The sequence below is a fragment of the Vidua macroura genome, chromosome 5, assembly GCF_024509145.1.
Source record: "Vidua macroura isolate BioBank_ID:100142 chromosome 5, ASM2450914v1, whole genome shotgun sequence".
In the NCBI taxonomy this organism is placed as follows: domain Eukaryota; kingdom Metazoa; phylum Chordata; class Aves; order Passeriformes; family Viduidae; genus Vidua; species Vidua macroura.
In genome coordinates this window covers 2,074,733-2,098,202 of record NC_071575.1, presented here as the reverse complement: position 1 = coordinate 2,098,202, position 23,470 = coordinate 2,074,733, and the positions used below count along the sequence as shown (strand labels likewise).

The 23,470-nt window shown below is 38.4% G+C and overlaps 1 protein-coding gene across 1 annotated transcript in view; it reads right to left on the bottom strand.

Annotated features, from left to right (window-relative positions):
* The window catches only part of PIK3C2G (phosphatidylinositol-4-phosphate 3-kinase catalytic subunit type 2 gamma), a 185,437-nt gene that overhangs the window by 52,637 nt on the left and 109,330 nt on the right, over nt 1-23,470 (bottom strand). The window contains exons 21-24 of the mRNA XM_053977983.1: nt 22,554-22,683; nt 19,521-19,657; nt 17,177-17,346; nt 3,114-3,270 (exon numbers count right to left, since the gene is read on the bottom strand). Of these exons, the coding sequence (XP_053833958.1) occupies nt 3,114-3,270; nt 17,177-17,346; nt 19,521-19,657; nt 22,554-22,683 (594 nt within the window). The remainder of the gene's footprint in view (nt 1-3,113; nt 3,271-17,176; nt 17,347-19,520; nt 19,658-22,553; nt 22,684-23,470) is intronic.

The following is a 23,470-nucleotide window of genomic DNA, read 5'->3' as shown; positions in this document are numbered from 1 at the left end:
TTTACTCCCTTCAAAACCTACTGATTTTTCTCTGCAATCACAGCAAGTTGGGAGTGATGTCTTTTTTGTGTGTAATGCAGAAAAACATCACTCCTTCAGATTGCTCAGATGGAAATGTATCTGAATTTGCAGTCTCTACTGTGTATTTTTGTCTAGCTCAGACAGAAAGACCCACTGAGTTTTTCAAGTAACAGCAAAGAAAAAAGGAAGCACTGATTTTATTTTAAGGTTATTCCTTCAAACATTCTCAACGTTTATACATTTTCTTTTTGGCATTATGAGGAAAATCTTCTTCAGTCCATTCCAAGCTACCACTGGACAGGTAGATTGCTATCTTCAAAGAGTTTTGACTTGCAAGGAACAGAGAGACAGAAAGCTCAATGAGGTGAATTAAGGTGGGTTGACAGCAGGGACAATAACAATATTCAGCACTGAAGGACACACGATGCTATTTATCAACATACCTTTAACCCATTTATAAAAGATGAGAACAACTTCTGCCCCCTTTGGATTAAAAAAAAAAAAAGGTTGTTGCATAGGCAAATTAAGCTCCTTGCCCTTCATCAGAAAAGGGAGTGATAAAGTCCCTTTTAATAACTTTCCATATGAAAAAAATCATTATTACAGTAATGGAGTTTGCATTTCTTTAAAGCAGTCAGAAGGTGTTTGTGTCCCGTCATCACCCTCCTTGTAATAGTTCACATCAAATCTTTAATGAGAGCAAAGCTGATGAGCTACAGGCATTTACACAGCTGAACTCTGCCAGAAGACTCTTGGGTCTCCCACAGATGTTTCTGCTTTTGAAAGTGATGGAAACTTCATGGATTATTTCTTACTCCCAGTAGCAAATGTCAGTACAGCTTTAGAAACATGCTGCTCACCACCAAGAAATAACACTAATTCCCAAACTGGGCCAAAAATCCCTCAATTTGTTCATAATCATGTTTGCTAGAAACCACTAATTGTCACTTATCACCCAGGGTACAGTTTACTATTCTGAGAATATTCTGTGCATTCAGTGTAATAGTCTGTGAAGTACTCTGTTTTTTAGTCTCATTTTAATTTTTTTGAACTATGTTTTACAAATAGCATCTGGGAAAAAAAACAATGTGGGAGTAGAATTGAAGATTAATGATGCAGGTTTCCAAACAGGGAGAGGAATCTCAGACTTTCACTGATAACCTAATCACTGCTTATTTGTATCTTATCCCTCCATGATGACATCTGAAACTCTGTATGGAAATGAATTCAAAGTGGAACTTGACAGTCTATTTATTTTTTTCCAGAAATGACCCATGGAACTGAAACATTTTGATCTTTACAGTTTCTGACCAACACCTCACTTCAAGTGCGGAGACAGACTCACCTTTCCAAATATTACTGGCAAAATCGAGGTGCTCCCAAACTGGTCATGTTTGTTTAACTCCTTTTGCCGTGAAGAGCTCGTGGATGGGGTGTGAGTGTGCTGCCAGTTATTTTTCAGTTATGAAGTGCAACACAACTGGCTGAGCTGCAGCCCACTGACAAATATTAAGACACATCTGGATGCTGACTTTTAGCTCAGCTCTTATTACCTCTGCTACAAGATCAGCAGAAACAAAAGATGCAGCATGTCCTGAATACAGACAAACCTGAGCTTTGGCCAGGCAGAGATAGTTGTTTCAGAGCTGCTGCTAGGAGCATTTTCCTAACAGGCTCTCTATTATCCCAGGGTAATCTGACATCATAATCTCTGCCTCTTGCAGAAAGAAGGACAAGGAGGTGGGCAGGAGATGGGGCTTTATTTGCACCACACAGTTTTAGGCAGCCTGTTCAGAAATGCAGGGATTACTGCTGTGGATGAGAGGACAGGCTGATCCTGAGCTTTCCAGAGGCTCTTTAACTTGGACAGGATCTCCTACAACCTCACCCTGCACTGCTTCCAGAGGAAAACTAGGCTTTATGATGGGAATGCAGTTTTGTTGCAACTGTGGCTACTAAGCAGCAAGTTCAAGAGCTCTGGAGCAATCCTTCCTGCTCCATGGCAGGGGATCTCTCACTGAATCACTGCATGAGAGTCCATAGACAAGATGGAAGAGGCAAGGGGAGAGATTCCTTCAGTTTCTCTCTCCTACCCCCACTGCACAAGTTGGAGATGATAAAGTGGTGTTTACAGAGCAACTTTTTGGCTGTACCTCAATCTCAGCAGCTCTGTTTATATGGCCATGTAGGCTTTTTCATGCACAGACCACTCCCTTAGGTCGTGGGCCCCTGCACACAAATTTTGGATTGATACCTTAGCCAAGAATTTCAGCAAATATTAATATGTAATGTAATACATATGCAATATGAATTACATTACATATATGTAATATGATGTAATATTCTCGTTGTACCCATGAAGGGGAAAATCATTAACCTTTCCCACACAAGTAAATAGAGGCATAAATCAGATATGGAATTTGCCACAGCACATATCAGTCAGTAGGAATACTTACAGATAAAAACTCCTTAATAAATCTATACAAAAGAATTTTAAAGCCTGTGTCAATATGGGCACTGCTCTTTCTTTCCTGTGTTTGCCATCCTAGGAAGGGACTGTGGAAATGTGCAACCCCCCAAGACAAAATTTAGAATTTTAAAGCCTGTGTCAATATGGGCACTGCTCTTTTTTGCCTGTGTTTGCCATTCTAGGAAGGAACTGTGGAAATGTGCAACTCCCCATTCTAAAGGCATCACTGCAGTGCAGTGCTGCTAAGTACTGCCAGATCACCCACCCTGTGAAATATTCAGCTCACTTTGTCTTGCAAACATGAACAGGGATGGGAAATGAAGAGCTAGGAAAAGGGCTGAGTGAAATTCCTGAATGCAAAACTTTTACCCAGCTTCTTTTGCAGTATTCTGCTATTTTGTAAAAAGCAATGCATTAGAAAATGGAAAAAGCACCAAGCAGCTTAGCATTCCTGTTCTCAGAAATTATTACTGAAAGTGAACAGCTTCTTTGCACAGGAAGTGCAGCACTTGGGCACCTGATACCTCTTCAAATCAAATCTACTGGAGGGAGCAGAGAGGTGGTGAAAGGGAAGAGAACCCTGGAGGAAATTGATTTTTGGTTTCATCCTCGAGCTCCTTACCATCTCTAGCAGGTTCAGGAGTAGCTGGCTGTGTTTCCTGACTATATTATAAGCTCGACAACAAAGCTCCACAAACTCCTGAAAGCGCTGTGGGTTTTTTCCCCCCTCTGTTATGAAATACTCCATCTCCGATGTGAAGATGAAGGGAGCTCGGTCCCTGGAAAAGAGAACAATTGCCTGAGAAATTTCACCCAAAATTGCTAATCATGCAAGACAGTTAATATTTGTAACACATTATTCACATTTGTGTTTTTCAGTATTACCTTCCTCATTATTTCATCTCTCCCTTTCTCAGGGTGGAAATCTCTATTGCTCTAAGTGGGACAGAGACAGGTTTGACAGCAAGAGTTTCTGAGTGAGAAATCCAGCAAATGAACAAGTGTTTTCTCCTGGCTCTTCCTTGCTTTTCTTTTTAAACCCTCATTGCTTTAATTTCTTGACTCCATCCTGAAAGTGAACCTGGAAACGAGTTCTCTCTTGGTATTGAAATATTTAAAAGCTGTTGTCAAAGAGGGCGGGTAAGAAATATTGACTCCCTGCTAGGCAAGAAGGGAATTTAAGAAAAAACCCTGCACCTCCACAATCCAACAACAAGAAGAAAACCCCAAGGCATGATGCTATCATTAAATATGCACCATTCTGAAGAGATATTTCTGACTCAAGTTCAAAGGGAATATAAATACATTGTCTTGTTTTCCTTACAGTTACTCTGTGTTCACCCTTGGGTAAATAAGGTGCAGAGTCTGACAACATGGTTTGCCTTTTTTCCTTATCACCAGCACAGTTTGTGGCTATGGCATTGCAGAAGAAAAGAGATTAGCCAGGCTTCTCCTAACAATCCTATCGTTCAATAGTTCCAGAAAGGCCTGATAAACTGCATCCTCACACAGAAAAACCTACTGCAGTGATTTACTCATCACAACTGTGTACACAGAACCATGTAAACACATCAGAGGGCTCCATTCCAAGGCAATATACAGTGTGTTACCCCTTAATTCAAAATTTTAAATAAACTCGGTGTTCTTAGTAAGTTCAAATGCAGAAATCAATTTCAGGATGTCTATTTCTTGCTAAAACATCAAACACGGGCTGAGTCAGCCCATTGCTTTCTGATGCATTCCTAAATGGGACAGATGAGCTTTCCTGGGAGTTTTCCTCATCTTCCCATAAAAGTGCCTGCCTTACTTTACTGCAGAAAGACAAAGTTGTCATGAGATTATAGGCTACAACTGGAAGTTTAAGTCACAACAAATGCTCAGGCAGCCTTCCCACTTTTATGTTTGGAAAGGCTTCCATGGCAGCCAACACTGAATCCACAATTCCCATGGTTGTCTTTCACCTCCAAGCAGTGCAGGCCACGAGGGTGGTTTTGAAAAAAAAATATATTATTCAACTCAGCAAAGTACTACTAGGCATGATGAAGGTTCACAATAAAAATTCTTACCCTCTACATTTTTCTGTATGATGCAAGATGTGAGTTCACATTGGGAGGGTTATATTAAAGTGTAACTGTTACACAGTTATTGTGTAGTTTTGTGCTGTAGATCTCAAAGAGCTACAAACCTGTGTCTGTTACTGATTTCTGAGAGTTCAGGTTTGCCCAGAACCTTCTTTCACTTATTCTTTATCAGTGGTATTTCAAATAGACATTAAGTGTTAAATAAATTGATACCATTAGAATAATGAAATTCAATTTGTTGAAGCACAGAGAGAGAGAGAGAAGATTATCAATGTTAACCTCTTGATGTATATGTGGACAGAGGGTCAATCTAAATCCTGATTTGAAAGCATTTTAGCATCTTGAGAAGGTCTAAACCCCAAATTTGTTCTTAGGTTAAAATATTCCAAGTCAAAAAACTACCTCTATAAAAATGCTGCATTTTGTTCAAAATTCATGTTTGATTTCTGATGTCCAACTGCATCAACCACGCCAGGAAAACACAGCCCTTTCTGAGCTAGTCCAAGTCTCCCACACTGAGCTACTTGAGCTGAAAATAGATACTGCAATCAGAAATTGCTTTACTGGAAGAAATGCAGTGTTTGACATTGCTGGGTTGGGCTGTGGGCCAACGTCCCCATCATGTAATGGCTGCAACATTAATCATCTCTCTTACTGTTGTTGCTAAAGGATCTGTGTGAGCACACAACTGATATTTTAATATTTACATTATTTATAGATTAATTTTACCTGTGGGATGACTGAAAGCAGCTTTACAAGGTTCTTAAATTTCTCAGTATCTTTTGTCAATGTGTTCTAGGGCGTTAGGCCAGTCCTCCCTTGGCAACATGCAAAATATGATGTAGGAATTTGACTTCTCCAGTTCTGTTTAAGGTCTTTTGCTATCAGAGCCTCTCCCACAAGGTAAACCCTGCAAAACCTGGATGCTGAAGCTCCAGTAAATAAACTGGCTGTTCACAAAGGGAACACTTTGCAATGTAAATTTAAAAAAAAATAAAATAAAAAAACTAGACTATGGGAAAACTTAGAGTATGGGAAACAAGACCCACTAGAAGGAACAGCACAGCCATGTCTCACAATAGCATTATAAAATAAAGTTTCAGTGGAAAGAGACTCTAATTCCCTGAACAGAACATAAAGGATTCTGGAAAACCAATTGACAGGATGAATGTCTGTGCACAGATGTAAAATGTTCCTTGCTGCTTCCACAAACTCCTTTGGATAATAATAAACCAAAAGGGAAGATTCTCCAGCAAAATCACCAACAGCCAGGTCCAGTCACTGTCCATCATGATGGGAAAATTTACATCAGCAAACAGAGGCTGCTTTAGCCTCCAGAAGGAGAAAATCAACGAGTGCCCTGTTGTTGCATGTACCAAACCCTGTGCAAATGAACCTCACTCTGGTGCAGCTCTGAATTTCTGCATTTAAATCAGGACACCTTTAACAGGCAGCCTCTTCTGGGGCAGACTGCCAAGATCACTTTCCATTCTGGCTTTTATTCAGAGGATGAGCAGCACATCCAAAGGCCTGGTGACAGCAGCCTTCACCTGGACCTCTACCTATCACACAGCTCACTCACACGGGCTTACCTAAAAGTTACAAACATTAAATACTTCCTACCCAAAGCACCCTCAAGATCACAGCTAATAATACTATAATACTTCACATGCATGAGATGTTTGATGACCACTGACTGTCTAACAGCCAAGGGGACAAGAGCCCTCTGACCTAAAATCTGTATTGATACAACTTGCTGCCTCCATCAAACTGAAGAAATGCCTGGCACTGGTTAAAAAAAACCCTGCTATGATGAAGTACTTCCAAGTAAAAGCCTTTCACCCTATCTCTGTAGACCAAAAGCCTCTTTTTTCTTATTTATGTTGTGCTAAAGAAATATGGAATTGAAGCACTGTTGAAAGACCTCTATGTGTAATTGTAATGTCTGGTACCATTATTTTTAGGAAAGAAAAGCCTCACTGAGAGAACTAGTATGGCTTGAGACTGACCAAAGATGTACAGCCAATAAACCCCTCAAAAATCATTAAAGCTACCTTATCACATCTTGCCTACTCTTTTCTTTCCTTTTTTCTTTTCCCCCTCACTAAAGCCCTAGATGAGATTAATGAACCCTTTGGTTTTATAATAGAAATCAGTCAAAAAGGCAATACTCTTGTTTATGACAGAGTTTGATTGCAGTCCTGGACTTTAAAGACTTTACTATGGCTGTGACAAAAGAGTTTACTCAAGCCATTCAGTGAGAAACAAGCCTAACTCATGGGGGGTTGATTCTTGTTTTTTGCTTTTTTATCTCTTTTTTTTTTTTTTGCTTTTAGAGATTTAAGATTTTCATGGGAATGTGTTTTGCAGCTCCTCTGGAGATTATGAATGTTTGGATGATAAATCACGAGAGGGGGAAAAAAGAAAAGAAACCTCAAGGAAATGAAGAGATCACCACGCAAAAATAAACTTGGTCTGGGGTGATGGGAACATCTGCTGGGACTTCACTGTGGGCTACAATTATGCTGCATTCCAAGAAAACCAGTAAGAGCATCAGGAATTGATAGGAAACACTAGATGTAAACTGATTAACAAAGCTTGTAAGGTCAACAATGGTTTTAGTTTCTCCTACTCTGAATCTCACGGTACAGAACATTTAAGAATGATACACTGACTTCTTTTTCTATTAAGCAGTTAAAACATATGAGATAACAAAAAACAAATGACCTTTGCTCTGATCCAATCTAAGCTTCCCAACAGTGCACTTATGGAAAAGTCCAAGTCACAGTCATTAATGCAAGGAGATAAATCTGTTCTAGTCCAAGTTTTCACATGGACAGTGTGTGAGAAACAACACAGAACTCTTTGCAATTTAAAAATCAGCTGCTCAGCAGAAAAAAAACCCCATGTATTCCCTGACTGCTTAAAAATCTTTTTGTCTGAGTCAAGAGTAACTGATAATATTCAGCATGACTATGTGGAATTTAGATGTATCCAATAAAATAGGAAAAGCTTTTAGGGAGTGCTTGACTGCTGACATCCTTTGCAGCAAAAGCCAAAAGCTTATTGAAGAACACAAAATAAATGAACATGAGTGCTTATTTCTCTAAAGCCAAGTGAAAATATTTAATCACAGTAATCATAGACCTTTGTAGACACAGTAAAAAGCCATAATCAATGGCACTCCTTTTATATATTTAAATAATGGAACAGGGAACAACCACGAGACACAATTCATCACCAGCAAACATAAAGAAATATGCCTGGGCCACAAGAGATACTCCATTTTTTCTTCTTATCAGGACAAGATAAACATAAACATGCTCCTGGCATTCTTATTTAGCCTATTCTCAAAGATTTTTATGACAGACTTCTTCTCCAACCTCCCTATCAAATTTCTTTTTCAGGATGTTCCCTTACAGCATTTTCCCCCCTAATGCTTAATCTAGCTCTTGCTGGGCTTTCATCTTATTAATTCTTGCTCTTTCCTAAGGGAACATGAAGATCCCATCTTCCTTACAGCAGCCTCTCAAGTATTTGCAGACTGTTACTATGTCTTTCCTCAATCTTCTGCAGACAACTGCTTCCACCTCTTCTCACAAGTCTTGTATTTCAGATGTCCAATGATTCTAATTGCTTTTTCCTGGACTCCTTGTAATTTCCCTGGGCTCCTTATCTCTGTTTTTTTCTAAAAGTAAAATGTTAAAAATATTCCAAGGGAAGCTTTCCCTGGAAGTGCAAAGTGAAACAAAAGGATTATTTCAAATTTCAAGCTTTTCTAACCAGTATCTTACCACCAACTCATATTTGGCTGTGGTAAAACTCTCAGAGCCCTTCCTAAAAAACTGCTAATCCAAACTTTCACCACAACCAAAACCTCATCTCTACCAAAGACATGAACAAACACATTCTCTATCCCATCATAATGATTATTAATGAAAATACTGAGAGATGCCACAGATAAAGATGTTCCACTTAGTATTTAGTGGTTCACACCCTGCCAAAACTTGAAAGATGTCACTAAACTGGAGGGAGTCACCAACACCATGGTGGCACTTGCCTGTGAGGAGAGGCTGAGGAACGTGGGCTTGTTCAGATAAAAGATAAAAGGTTTTCAAAGGGGATTTTCTTGCATCTACAGGAGCCTCTAAACCAGATGGATCCAAGCAAGAATACCAGAGAAAACTGAGCCAGCTGAAGCTCTGACTTGTCATAAGAAAAAATAAATAAAACAAAAAACATAAAACAAACCTGACTGTGAGGAAAAGGTAAATACTGAAGTAGGTTGCCTTGGAAGATTATCCTGGGAAGTTTTAAGATTTAGCTGGACACAGCCTTGGGTAAACTGGTCTGAATTTAGTACTGACCTCATTCCCATAACACAGAAAGATTTCTGAATGCCCTGAGCATCCTTGGCTTGAGTAAACTACATGTCCTGGGCTATTAAAACTTGCGTCTAATATTTTTTTACCTACATTTTTAAACTAAATTATCAGGCCTATAACAGTTTACATGGTTTTAACTCTATATTGTGCCATTTCTGCTGCTGTTTGAGGTATCTACAGCAAGAAAAGATTTCAAACTACAAGTCTGAAGTCTCATTTCTGATTGCAGTCTTACCCACAGTATTTTTTATATTATAAATATATTGACATAATATATATTTTTATGTTATATATATATTTATATAATGTCTACCTTTAGAGGCAGAAACTTTGAACTAGAAAGAATTTCCTGAATTCCTTAGGTAGATAGTTCTTACACTGTTATGGCCTTATTTATTCATTAGGTTAATTCTTCTTTTATGTATATCAAGTTTGCTAATATTTTTTTTTACTATCACAGCCTCAATGTTAGCTGTTCAGTCAAATCACTGTGTTGAACATGCCCACTATTTTGAAAAGAAGCATTCCACACCCTGGACTGTCCTATTCTGAAAGATTTATGCATTCCTGTCAGTAACTGAATTGGTGGCATCGAGGTTCAATCATGTTTAATGGGAAGCTGTAATCCTAATCTAAGATAAGGGCTCTGGTTCATTGTCCTGCTAACATCGAGGTTCCCCCTGTAAACTGAGTCAGAGCAGCTGCTCATTTGTGCCCCTCTGCCTGTACAGAGTGCAAGGGAGTGTGACTTACCTGAAATCCCTTTCTCTGTGGGCCAGTGGAAGCTGGTGAGGGGTAAATCCCAGAGATTTGATCCCACCTGGTCCCGTAGGATGGCTGTGCTGGCAGCACATGTCACAGCTGAGACAGCCACAATACTCAGAGTGCCACCAAGCAATATCAGAAAGCTTCAACCCACACAGCAACACCACATCAGAAGGCTTCAAGTGCCCTTCTTGCTTTTCAGCCCAGCCTTTCATACCCCTGCTGCTGCTGCACTGCCCCTGGGTGCCCTCTGCTCCCTCTGGGGTTGCTCAGTGCACCTGGGCACTCCATGGCTCCTTCCCTTCAGTGCTGCTCACCTGTCCTGCACAGCTGGAGCCAGTCAGGGATGAGGCTGGGCCACAGCCCCACTCCCAGGCACCACAGATCTGTGCCTACAAGTGCAGGTAACAGGGCTGGTGACAGCTCCTAGGACAGGCTCACTTTTTGCAGTGTGCTGCCACAGGGACCCATCTGGAACCCTCCCACAGAGCAGGAAAGTTGGCAAGGCTCATAATGGGAACACAGAAACTCGCTGGAGGCACCTCTGGATGGATTTCATTGCAATCCCCAGTTCTGCCACAGCCCAAGCACAGAATTTATTCACTTAGGTCACAGAATTTCATCCATTCCTTGCAGTCAGCTGGAAGATTCCTGAAAAGACCCTCCCTGAAAGAAGATCTTCTCTGCTTTAGGAACATGTCTTGAATAGTTTCAGACATTGTTCTGTTGCCAACACTGACTGGTTAGGCAGCACCCCTGAGCTCTGAGCTGGGCTCCTCCATTCCCTCAGACACAGCTAAGGCAGGCTGCACTCAGTCACCAGCAATCAGACTGCAAAACAACATCCAGGTGGAGCTCAATCCTTTCCACACTTCACCTCCAGTCCCCACATTTGACAGTGCTCAGTGCAGCATTCCCAATGCCTTATGTACCATTTTCTAGGACTATCACATTTTCTGTGTTTGTTAGAGTTTATTACTAACCCTATTGATGAACCACTTAAGAGTTAATTCACAAGGAGATTGCAGCAATTCCTCTTGTTAACAGAGATTGCTGGACAATTGCTTTTTGTGTCCTGACTGGCCCTCAGCAGTGAAAAAGATTTTAAAACTGAGACCTAAAAGGTGCCTTAAAAGAAACAGAACAAGTGGGGTTATAAGCCCTACCCATGGAATATTCAGCTAACAGGCCCTTTCAGTATGAGATGGATATTTAGAAAACACAGTAATAGATGGTTGCAGGGCATTTGTAGATCACCAGGCAAAATAGAGAAATAAACCAGTGATGAAGAAATTGAATTGCAAAGAAATTCCTCGGGGCAGGGGATGAAATCCTACATGAATTAAATACATCAGCATGCTTTCCAGTTAAGGATGAAGGACAAAGGCATAGTGTGCAGAACAAGCAAAATAAAAAAAAAAAAAAAAAGAAAAAAAAAAAGAAGACCAAGAAACAGAGATTAATTTAAAAGTGCTTGATGTATACTTGACTGTGTAGGAGAAGAACTTCCCCTGAATATAAATGTACATTTGAATGCATGTGAGAACAGCTCCTTTGAACATAAAAAAGTGTCTATAGAAAGCTTTCAGAGAAAGGGGTGATACAATACAATATTTCTGATGGGAGCAGGGAGGAGAAAATACACATCCCTATGAATGGTTACACTTTGAAAAGGATAACAAATAAAACCATAATCAAAATGGACAGTGACCATGATGTCTTTTCTCCCTTTTCTTTCTGTTTTATTGTTAAACTTCCCATCTCTGGAGCCATGTCCTACAAAAAAAATCTGAGTGTGGCTAACAGAATGAGAAGGAGGGAAGGGGAGAGAGGAGGGGAATTTGATAGGAAGTCACTTACACACCTCATGTGCAGCCAATTTCCCAAAGCAGAGGGAATTCTGCTGGTGGCTCTGGAAGCATCAAGCAGCTTCTCCAGCCCACATGATTATTAACAGGAATACCTGATAACTCCTTCAAGAAAGTGAAGACAGGAAAGCAGTTTATGCCAGACTTGGAGTGAAGGAAAAGCCAAGAAGGATTGTGAGAGTTGCAGCAGACAAGAACTGGTTTCCAGGAAACTCAGTTCAACAAGAGGAACAAGGCTCTTGCATGAACAGAATCATGGTCAAATCCACACAGACACTGTATGGAAAAACAGTGCCTCCCTTAATTCTCTGAGCACTTGGAAAAGGATAACCAAAAAAAAAAAAAAATTGAAGATATAAAGCAGACAGTGAACATAATTTACTCTGATTTCAAAGCATTTCAGTTGAATTCCCTCCACAAGAGGCTATTACTGGAAAAAAAAAATACAACAAAAAAACAACCCAAACCCCAAAAACAAACAAACAAATAAAAAAAAATGAAAAAGGGTGAAGTACAATTCAGGCTCAATAATTAGAGAAAGCATCAGGCCAGCAAGAATAAATCCCTACCCCTGAGGGCAGCCAAAGAGAACAGAGTGCATCTGAACCCCCAACTGCAGTTTGTGCTGCTCATGGGTTCTCAGACTCAGCTTGTGCTTTTGGAGTTCACTTTGGGACAACTGGAGACCCTTGACTTGCAAAAGTGATGGGCTTCTTCCCTGATAAATTCAAGTCCTTTTAGGCCTTGTCACCTTGGAGATGATGCTGCTTCACCTACAGGTTTTTGTGCATTTTTCCTCTTTCATTTTTTATGTAAATAAAGATTCTTATCTTTATTTCATTCATCCATCCTGGATGGCAGGATTTCAACATCTGTATAATCTCGTTAAGATCATTTGGGCTACTAAGGTGCTTTAAGTCATGAAATGAAATCTTTCCAGGGTTGCAGTCAGAGATTTTTGGAGGATGGCATGCAGGAAGCGCTAAAAGTGAATAGTGGCAAAAAATTAGGAGTTGCCATTTCACAGAAACCAATAAATCCAGACCTATCATATGAGAAAAATAAATATAAACTGCAGAGAATGAATTCTTAACACTGAAAATACCCACTGAAATCTTTCAATATCTAATACACATTGGTGCAAGTTTTCTGCACAAATTTAGAAAACAAAAAGTGATTATGCTTTCAAGTTTTTACTTTCAAGTTTTTGACTTTATGTGAGTACTCTAAATAAAGTTTTAAAAGGGCAAAAAGCAAAAAATAAAATGTATTATTCTCAAATTCTTCCTTCTTCCTAATTTTTCCTTTTTTTTTAAGAAAAAAGAGAACAGACCTTGATACAATACAATCAAAAAATGCAGATAGAACTTATTTTTCCATGTCCATATGCCAACATTTCTGTTTTAGAAAAAAATACCTGAAAATAGTATTTTTTAATCAGCACTTCTAGTGAGATATTAACACACATTTTAGGTTGTTAACACTAAAAATGAAACGTGTTACATTTAAAATAAAAAGAGGCACTTCTACATTTCTATAAAACACCAAGCTAGGAAGAAAGTGTGGGAAACATAATTTTCCCATATTTTTGGAACTTCCCTAATAACTGGGATTTCCCAAAGGAATAGTTAAGGCTGCCTGTAGTAATTAACTTTGTAGAAGAAAACCAGCTTAGCAGATTTAAATTCTGGGAAAGCCATGCCAAGAGCAAAGGATTAGTTTGGCAAAGAGACAGGAGGGTCTCTGTGATTCAGATCAGGGAAGTGAAAAGGCCGGTGAGTGCTGGAGCTAATCAGGATGACTGAATATTTAAGGGAAAAAAATGAAAACTGATGCTGTCAAAAGGTGGATTTGCAGTGTGCCCTGAGCTGCACCACTTTGTGTCCTGCCACCAAGCCTCACACTGCACATCACTGACTGGAAAAGGGTAGATGACAGGGCTGGGAGTGCCTGGGAGAGGGGAGGATGTGACTGACTGCTGAATTTTGGATTACTTCGGTTAGCACAGGGTTTAAATAAATTTCTTGCTGCTAAATTCACCGAGGAAGGAATGTTCAACAGGAGCTGGTCAGAACTGAAAGGAAGGAAACGACCTAGTCCTGGCTGATAATCTGGATAGCATTACACCTCTTTATGTGTGAGTGGGTGTGTGATGATTACCACAGGACACTCAATAGGTGAAGAATAAGGCAGTTACATGAAGAAATTAAACGTGAAATATTTCTTCGTACAGTTTGAAGTGTGCCTGCAGACTTGCCTGTTTTGGGGGAATGTAGGGTCAAAAGTGGAGGCTGGGTTAGAGAATGAAAGGAGCATTTTATTACTGCCAGCAGAAGGTGTCATTCAGAGTGATTAAAAAAAAAATAGAAAGATAAGATAATGAAATCTCATGGTTCTGTAGGAAACTTCCCTATGGGACTTTGGGAATAACTCTTCTGCCAAGCTCTCTGTTATGCTATTGGTTAGATAGATCATAAGTCTCCCTCCAACACTCCTGAAATATTAGCTCTAGATGATGCCTCAGGTTTCAGCTTTTCTATTTTTCAGGTTCTGTGCTGCTTTAGTGTGCAGTTCTGAGCTTCACATTAGGGGATGGTGAGATCTCTGCACAGAGCAGGGAGACAAAACAATTCCTGCTCCAGCTGGGCACCAAGGACAAATGATCCAAATCTCAGGCCCAGGAGCACAAACAGCGTGGGCTGGAGAGAGAAAAACAAGCAGGATGGGAGTGCCTGGGCTAAAGCTGGAATGGGACAATGAACTGCAAGGTGCAAATGGAGCAGAGCTGATCCCAGTGAGAGCCCCCGGGAGCGCTCGTGCATTTTGGGACCATTTTGGTTCCTCTTGGAACCTGGCTGGGCTCTGGTGCTGCCCAAGGTGGATCCATGGAGGAGATCCTTTGAATAAATCCCTGCTTTATTCTTTAGCTCTGTCCTAGGTCAGCCTTCTCAAGGCATCAGAGATCCAAGGAAAGATGGATTATTAGTACTATTTAAAGTATTTTGTGCACTGTGAAGGCACATATAGAAAGAAAGTTCTAATTCCTCTTCCCTCTCATATCAAGAAGAACTGATTTTTGACTTGGAACCAAAACTGAGCAGATTTATTGGATATCATTTAAAGATGAGGGCAGGAAGCAGAAAAGTTTAGCAATCACCTTTTTATGGTCTTCAGTCAGGAATGCCAAAGTGAGCATGACTGGATGCACCGTGGTTCTCTAGGGACTCATACTGGGTGTGACAGAAGAGCTGCAGCCCACGTGTGAGCCCCTGGGCTGCCAAAGCACTCCTGGCACTTCACTTCCCTCAGAAGAAGGACTCCACCTGCAGGATGCTGCACAGGACCTATCCTCAGGAAGTTTCATGAGGAATTAGATTTTTGTAATGGCAAAGAGCACTCCCTGAGAGCAGGAAATGGACAGCTGTGGCAATCAGCCCGCAAAGCTCTGTAAGGAATGATTGTTTTATACACTTTGGGCAGGGACTCCTTGTCTGTAACCCTTCATTGATCTGCATAGATTTCATTTTGCACTCACACACAGAGGAGGTTTGTATGATGTGTGTAAACCCCAAGTAGAGGGATTTGCATCAGATGCTTGGCATTCTTTAATGACCCCCAGAAATGTATGTAAAATATCTACTGTACAACACCCCCCAAGGGTCAGCACTAATAATTGTTAGGTTTGGCAGCATTGTGCTGCTGTTTTTTCACTGTTATTTTAGAGGAAGATATTCTGGGACTGAAAAAACTCAAAAAAAAAAAAAAAAATCTAACAAGAACTCAAATAGAAGTGCAATATAAGAGCTGTTAAAGAAACCAGGCCAAAGCTGTTTCAGGAGTTGCCTTGTGGGAATGAGTAGATACAACTAGCACTGAGAGCTTCAAATTGTGAGAGAACCTGAAGTCTGTGACCTGTAAAAATGTGATATCCCTGTGTTACAAATGAGATATTACATTTCATGGAGGTGCACGCAACTAATAAGAACAATAGTCATTAATTCTGCATCACTAAAACATTAATACTGTATCTGCTCAGCTTCATGTGGGCTTGAGGAAAACAAGGATTATCCCATGGTGTTTGCAACCTGCTCTTAGGTGGGAGACCCAATTTTCCTAAGGATTCATCAGGGCAGTCCATGAATGGGGGTCTTAAATGTGTGATTTTATTCTGCAGTTTAAAAGCAACACGCTGCACTGAGAAATGGGAAAAGAGGCTGATGTTTGTGGAAGTAACTATATTTTATGTTTTCATAGATTTAATAAGAAGGTGTAGCATAACTGAGCTATAAAACAGTAACTTTTTTTTATTATTATTGCTATTACATAATTTAAATTTGGTTGTTGGGTCCCCTCTTATACTTTCTTCATCCTGCTGTTCACTCAACTAGGTAATTTTTTGTTCATGTAAAATTACTACTCAAGGAAATTCCTGCTAGGTTCCAACAGGAGTTTTGCTGTAGAGGAAGATGCAGCACTTGACAAGGAGTGTGCCTGAGTACGTTTTTATTACTCTGCTCTGCTTTATTCTTTCCACAGCAAACAAGGAGGATTAAGGGTGCATATCTTTAATGATGGATGATAATTCTAAGCACTGCAACTAAATCTTTTGACTGCCTGACTTAGAAGTACTTATTATCCTCATCAGCTTCCCTCATATCAATACTCCCATGCTGTTATGTCTGTCTAACACACTGAGATAGTCTGGAGCAGGCAAAGGCCAGCTTAACCAAAAAAAAAAAAAAAAAAAAAAGAAAGAAAAGAAAAAAAAAAGGTAAGAAAATTAGCTCAAACTTAATTCTGACACTTAGTCTGGAAATTTTCAGAAAACATGGATGAAAGACATACACAACTACTCATCTTGTCACTAAAAGGGATCGTTCATCCATTCTTTACTTGCTACAACATCTCCTTTGTGTTTTGGGCATACTGGCATTATCTTGTCCTTATTCCATTTCAGTTCATTCCTTCATAAAATGTTCACATTAGGAACTTGGATCCATGATCACACTGATTTATCCTTAGCATGACAGAGGTCCCTCACACCTACAAAGGCAATCAGATATTTGCAAAGCAACCCCTGAGTGTGGTTTGATGTGGAACTTCAAAAGATAATGAAAAAGTTTGCAAATTTACCCACAGAGGCATAATTTAATTATTCTCCGTGTCCATTTGGAAAATTTGGTTCCTTCTGTGAATATGGGAAGAAAGTTGTCAATTAGATAGATATATAGATTTGGATCCATTTTAGGAACCCTCCTCTGTTGGGAAAAAAAGCAATGGATATCAGAATTCTTCTATTCTGGTCACTACTGAACTACATCATTCAAATTCCTGACCAAACAAGGAATTAACATTTTTCTTTTACACTGAAAAGGGATCTCCAACATTTTTAAATCCTTCTCCAGTAATTCCTACACTTTTTAGAAGTTTCAAGAAACAACAAAAACATGTTGTTTTGGAAAATACGGGAAGAAAACAAAAAGAAAGAATAATCTTGTTTGTAATTTTTTTTTATGGGAGTTGACAAGGCTGTGAAATTTCAGACCACTGCTTTAAAGTTTGCTGTGTGTTACTATAGATACCAACCTTCTTATGCTCCCAAACATCTGTGCATGACCCAAAAATCTTCCAAAATCTATGTGGAACATGTGTCCAGCTTTTGTCAGCATTATGTTGTCACTGTGTCGATCACAGACTCCCAGGATGAAGGTAACAACACACCAGCCAGCACAGGAATAGAAGAAATTCCTTATGGCCTAGTGAGTAAAACAAAAGCTCTTACATGAAATATTTAGATATACTTCTGATAAAGAATAAAAATTGTTTTTAAAAACAATAAAACAAATTTTAATATAAAAATAAAATAATAATTTTTTTTTAAATGTTATTTTACAAATGCTATGCTTGTTGGTAACCTGTTAAACCTGTTGAACCTATCAAAATTTTACCAGGAAATTTTGAAAAGAGATTCATGAGACAGGTCTGAGTAGGAATGGTATAGGGGTGGCACTCAAACATTTCAGAGTTACACCACAAGAACAATTTTATGCATGAGGTTTTCACCTCATGTTCCAAAGAAACCTGGAAGTCTACAGAAAACTTTAAGGCAAAAGGTGCTTAAGAAGAAAAAGCTTCTTGGCAGGAAGTTGGTATTTTCTGTTCAGTGTTCTGCAGGCATGTTGCAAAAACAACTGTTGGGAAATTATTTGCAAATCCACAAATTTAACTTAAATTTGCTTTGTAAAGGGTGCAGGTTGTTCTACATCCACTGCACTGTTTTTGGACCTACATGGATTTTTTTTTCCTCCAGAACTCAGTTCATGTCCCACGAATGTAAATCACAATGTATACAATGGAATATAGAAACCCAAACCATCCTTATCTGGATCTTAATGGTTTTTGGACAAAACCTACATTAGCCAAGGCAAATGATTATTTAGGCATTCAGGAATTCCCTGTAGATGCAAGATTCCACCTGCAATAGCAAAACTTAGGCCACAGCTCAAGAGTTGGCTGAATTTTATGTCTAACTGTGCTACTTACTCACTTTGATGACCTTGGATAAAACACTTAAGCTTTCTGTGATTTTGTTCACCCAGCTGTAAAATGAGGATATTAAAGCTTGTTCTGCACCAGTTTTCTGAGCACCTCAGATCCAGTACTGCATGAGTAAAAAAATTATGAAGGACTAAAAAAGAGAAAGGTTCATTCACTAGCAAGCACAAAGGGAATGCATAGTAGTTATTTTATGCATTACCTATGTGATCAGATCTGACTGCATTTTATAGAACTTAAAAAATTGGAAGAAATTGTGTAGGAATCTGTTTTAGAATATTCCACATGAATGGTATTGTTTACAAACAGCAGCAGCAGCAAGAAATCAAGTTTTCACTCAATTAATAGCAGTGTCTCACTTTTGAATTGAAATGTTGCCTACACTTCGACCATAAAACTGTAAACACACAAACTTGTAAAAAAAACCCCATTTTACACAGATTGCTCCTGTTTAATAGAATCAAATTATATATGAGGAATTCAAGTGCTCGTAGTCAAAATGTGGATGAGAAAATGCCAATGGAATAATTAGAAAATTACTAAACTTTACCAAACATATTTATAATACACATCTACTAACAAACTGCTATAAAAGCATTCCATTCTCAGAGCGCTGAATACTCAAAACACTCCTTTAAATTTAAAATTTTGGCCCCTAATTTATCATTTGCACGGAAATAGGATTATAAAAACTGTCCTAGAAACACAAAAACTGAAAATTTTTACAGGGGCCTCAGAACATGCTCACCCAATAAGGAATTTATGGAAAGAATGGGATTGATAGAAAGATTTCCTTGGAAAACCTTTGCTTCTAGAAATAAAATTTACAATGTTTTGGCACATGCAGAACATCTGGTTTCATAAAATCAGATGCCTACCATGAGGTCCCACGAGAACAAGTGATATGAAAAGCATGAGTCACATTTTGACTGTGACTAGGTGGTTTTGCTAAAACAGCTCTCTGCAACTCTAGGTATTGGCCTGGTCCTTCTTAAATACAGGAAATGTGCCAGGACTTTATATGGTTTATAGAAAATAAAGAATTTAAAGAGCTGACCTAAAAAATAACTTTTTTTTTTTTCCTGAGTTCAAGACCATTTCTATTTCAATTTCTCTTCACTTTGCAACTAAATTTCAAAACATCTCTATGACACACGTTTATAGAAAATGTAATAGCATACACCTGATAAAAAGCAATATTTCCTTAGCTAGAGAGTTGCATTTAAGTGGATTCCCTGGTTTCTCTGCATGACACTTGTTTGTCTCGTGTCTGAGCCACTCGTTTTTGCTGCCTGCTGCAATTTGGTTCTTTTTTTTTTTTTTTTCCCCCCATGGCATAGCATGAAATGTGTAATAAACTTCATTATGATGTTACCTCTTGGTAACTTGATTCCAGAGGATGGTGATGGTGAAACCATTTTTTAATTGTGTTTTCTTTCAGCGGTCCTATCAGCCCAGACTCCCTGTGGATCTTCGCGAGTGTGGTAGCATCTGGCACCATCTGGACCAGTCCTAATCAGATGGAAAAGAGTTTGCACGAAAAAAACTTTAAAAACACAGAGACACAATGCAGATTGCCTGTAGTTTGATCATTCCATGCAGAAAAAAACCCTAAAAAACCCCATGAAGTTAAAAGCTAAAAATAAACAAATAAAATAAATAAGTTAACAATAAATAAATAAGTTAACAATAAACAATAAATAAGTTAAAAATGAAAAATAAATAAGTAAATAAGTTAAAATAAACAAACAAAAAAATAAAATATAAATAAGTTAAAAGCTAAAAAGAACTAAATAAGTAAAAACATAAGTTAAAAGCTTAAAAATAATGAATGCAGAAAAAAAACCAGAACAGTATTGTTTTACTCTTGCTCTTTGGAAATTAGAAATAAAGGGCACTGAGTGGAAAGGGGCAGTTCTGTGAAGGAGAAATAAAACCATCAATAACAATATTGTGAATATAACTGCCTCAAAGTACCAACAAGGGGAACAATTTAGCGAGATTCAGAGTGGGTAGAATATGCACAAAACTAAAAAAATTAATGACTAGGATCTGATATTTACTAATTTATATAAATATAAATTGTATAATATATATAACATACATAGTATATATAATAGTGTATATTTTATAATATATTTTATAATATTATATACTATATAGTATATACTATATCATATATAATATAAAATGTATAATATATAATATATAATATAAAATATATTATATATTATGAAGTATATATAACATTATATATATAATATAATATAATATAATATAATATAATATAATATAATATAATATAATATAATATAATATAATATAATATAATATATATTATATTATAATATATATTATATATATTATAAAGGATATAATACTATTTCCTTTATATAGTATATATATTATATAAAAATATATACTATATATATTATATATAATATATACTATATATTCTATAACAAAAATATACATAAAACATATATAGTATATATATAATATATATATATATTAAATATGTATTTATATATACTGTTTCATATGTATTTATTGTCTAGAAAGGTGCAGAAATTATTCTGGACTATCTGGTGCTGATCACAGTGTGGAGAAAGGGTACTGGGGTAGTTCAGAAATTCAGTGATACTGATCCAGAGTGTCACAAACTGGGACTCCGAGGTGCAGAGAGATGTCGCCCTGGTTATCAAGAGTTTTCTAAAGCCTTCTGAGTTTACATTCTTGTAGAGAACTTTCCCACACAACTCTCTGTAAACAACCTGTTGTTTTACATTCTTTCATAGAGGCAGAGAAATTTGATGTACAGGTAGTTTGTCCAGTGTCGTTGGAGAGGTGGCACGTTCACCCTCCAATGCACTGGCACCTTTTGAGAACTATAAAAGATTGGAGTCAGAAAAAATAAATTAGTCTCTTCATTGTGACCAAGGCTGTGGTGTGTCGTTTTTGCTTGTGTCATCTGGTGACAGAGAGAGAAGCCAAGCATTTTGCCATGCTTCACTTGAATCCTCTGTCTCTACTGCGTGCACTTAATTCCTTTTTTTGCTCCTGCCTTTCCAGCCCTCTGTGCCTGTCCCCACGTGTGGTGCCCTGGCACTTCATCCTGCCACTCTGCACTACAGGGAGGGCTTGCTCTAAGAATTTGACTTGCTGACAGGCTCCTCTGCTTCACCATGCCTGGAAGGTGGAGTTCTACCAATGCTTTATTTGGTTCTCACTGAGTTTCAGTGAGAAATGATTTCTGTGTTTGCACGACCATGAAATTACCACCTCCCACCCGCCTTGTGTGGGAAAAGTGGCCAAGGAGGAAGTCATTAGCCTAGGACTTGGAAAAACTGTGTAAAACCTCCCTAAGCACGTGTCCTGTGTGACCACAGGCATGTCACCTGTCCTTTATCCTTAATTATTAACTGTACATCAATTATCTTAACGCTGGTGTGAACTGGTAAGGAAGGACATCTGGAAAAAACTGTGAGGCACTGAGGGGGTTTTGCTGCTCTGATGCTGGAAGGAAGAGACTGTCAGGGAGAGAATATTATTTGCAGATGATCCCTGTATCTCTCTTGGCAAACATCAAATTAAGCATTAGTATATAGAAGAGTCTATATACAATGTCATGTCCAGAAATAGTATTCTTGTATTATCTGCCTTTGAAGCAGAAGCTTTCAAGCTTTGATTCCCATCCCACAAAGAAGGGAGGAGATTTTTCCAGGTCACCACCACCACATGCCTTGTGCCTGAACTCATCTGTACTTTTCTCTTATTTCCTTTAGATCACTCCTCCTCTCTCATGTTCACTTTGTGGCTCAGGAAGCAACGATTTTCTTTTAATTTTTCTATTTTAATAGCTTTTGTACAGCAGGTAATCTGGATGCATCAGCCTTCTATTTGAGCTAGGATTATTTCCAGTAGAAGATTCGGTCAGGGAAATACAGGCAGCTTACTGCTGTCAGCAGATTTCTACAGCAAGCAATTGGTATCCCTGCTACAGCTCTGCTACAACAACCATAAAAGAGAGAAATTGAGCTTTCAGATGAGTCAGGCCTGCCCTAAGCAACATAAATCACAAGAATAATATTTCAAAATCAACAGCACAAAGCTGTCGTCACTTGTCTGCAGGTACTTTGTGTAGCCACATGCATCTAGGCTCATTTAGGACTACACTGGATTAAAACTTCAGTAGCTATGGCCAATTTTCTCCAAAGCCCTCTTTTTGATATGTGAATTTAAGAATGTTTTGCAGGCTGACAGTGTTGAGGCTTTTGGAAAATTCTAGCCTAAGTTGCTACAAAATCCAATGAGTTCTTGAGAGGCAGAATAAATGAATTTTATATACCACTGTTTACATGAAATATGAATAATGTAATATGGGTTCCTTTTGTAATTTAAGACTGACCTTGTCCTTTCCCTGTAGATAAACACCTGTAAATGATCATTTGCATATCCAGTCCCTCTTGGAGCCAAATGTTGTCCATCAGGCGAATAATTTGCAGAACCAACATATCTTGCCGTAGATCATCACCTATCTGTGAAAGATGCACATGAAATTCAGTTTTCTGCTTCAATACCAGACAGAAATAATGCCCTGTTTAACTGAGACTTTTTTGCCCACCAAAGCAGCAATATTAATTTCAGTAACTCTGTCTTGTTTTCCTTCAAAGTTCCCACTTCCCTCTCTGTGTCAGGAGAGGAGAGTGGACGGCACACACAGACAGGGACAGTTCTGGCAGCCACTGAGATGCTAACAAATGATCCCTGCTTAACTGTGGCCTTTCTGCTTATTATTCCTAGGTAATTATGAGAGTTTGAAATTTTAATCTGGAGGTAGGATCCTAATTTAGTTACATTTTAAAGTCTACTTAATGCTAGATCCCCCTGCACAAATGACGGTGTTTGTCTCACATTAAGCCTCACGACTTGGTATTTGCAAGGGAATTGTATCACAAATTTACATTTTATCCATAATGTGATTCATATTCAGTTCCAAGCAGTGATGCAGTGATGACCCCTCTCCCCATGGAGTTAGTCAAACAATAATCTCAGTGAAATGGGGCTTTAATTGTAGCCACAAGAATTAATGAAGAGATTATTTTCAACCATGGCTGAGTAAATGGCCTGTGAAAACAAAAGCCCTGATTTTTTGCTTCCCCCCATCCCACTCCACGTAAAATACATAACTTTTACTGATATTTTAAGTGCTTTATTCTTTCATTACATTCTTTTTACACGAGCATTCCAATCTACAGACATTTACTGGCAGGAAATAAGTACTTGATGATCATAAGCTCATCTTAAAAAGACAAAACATCTATT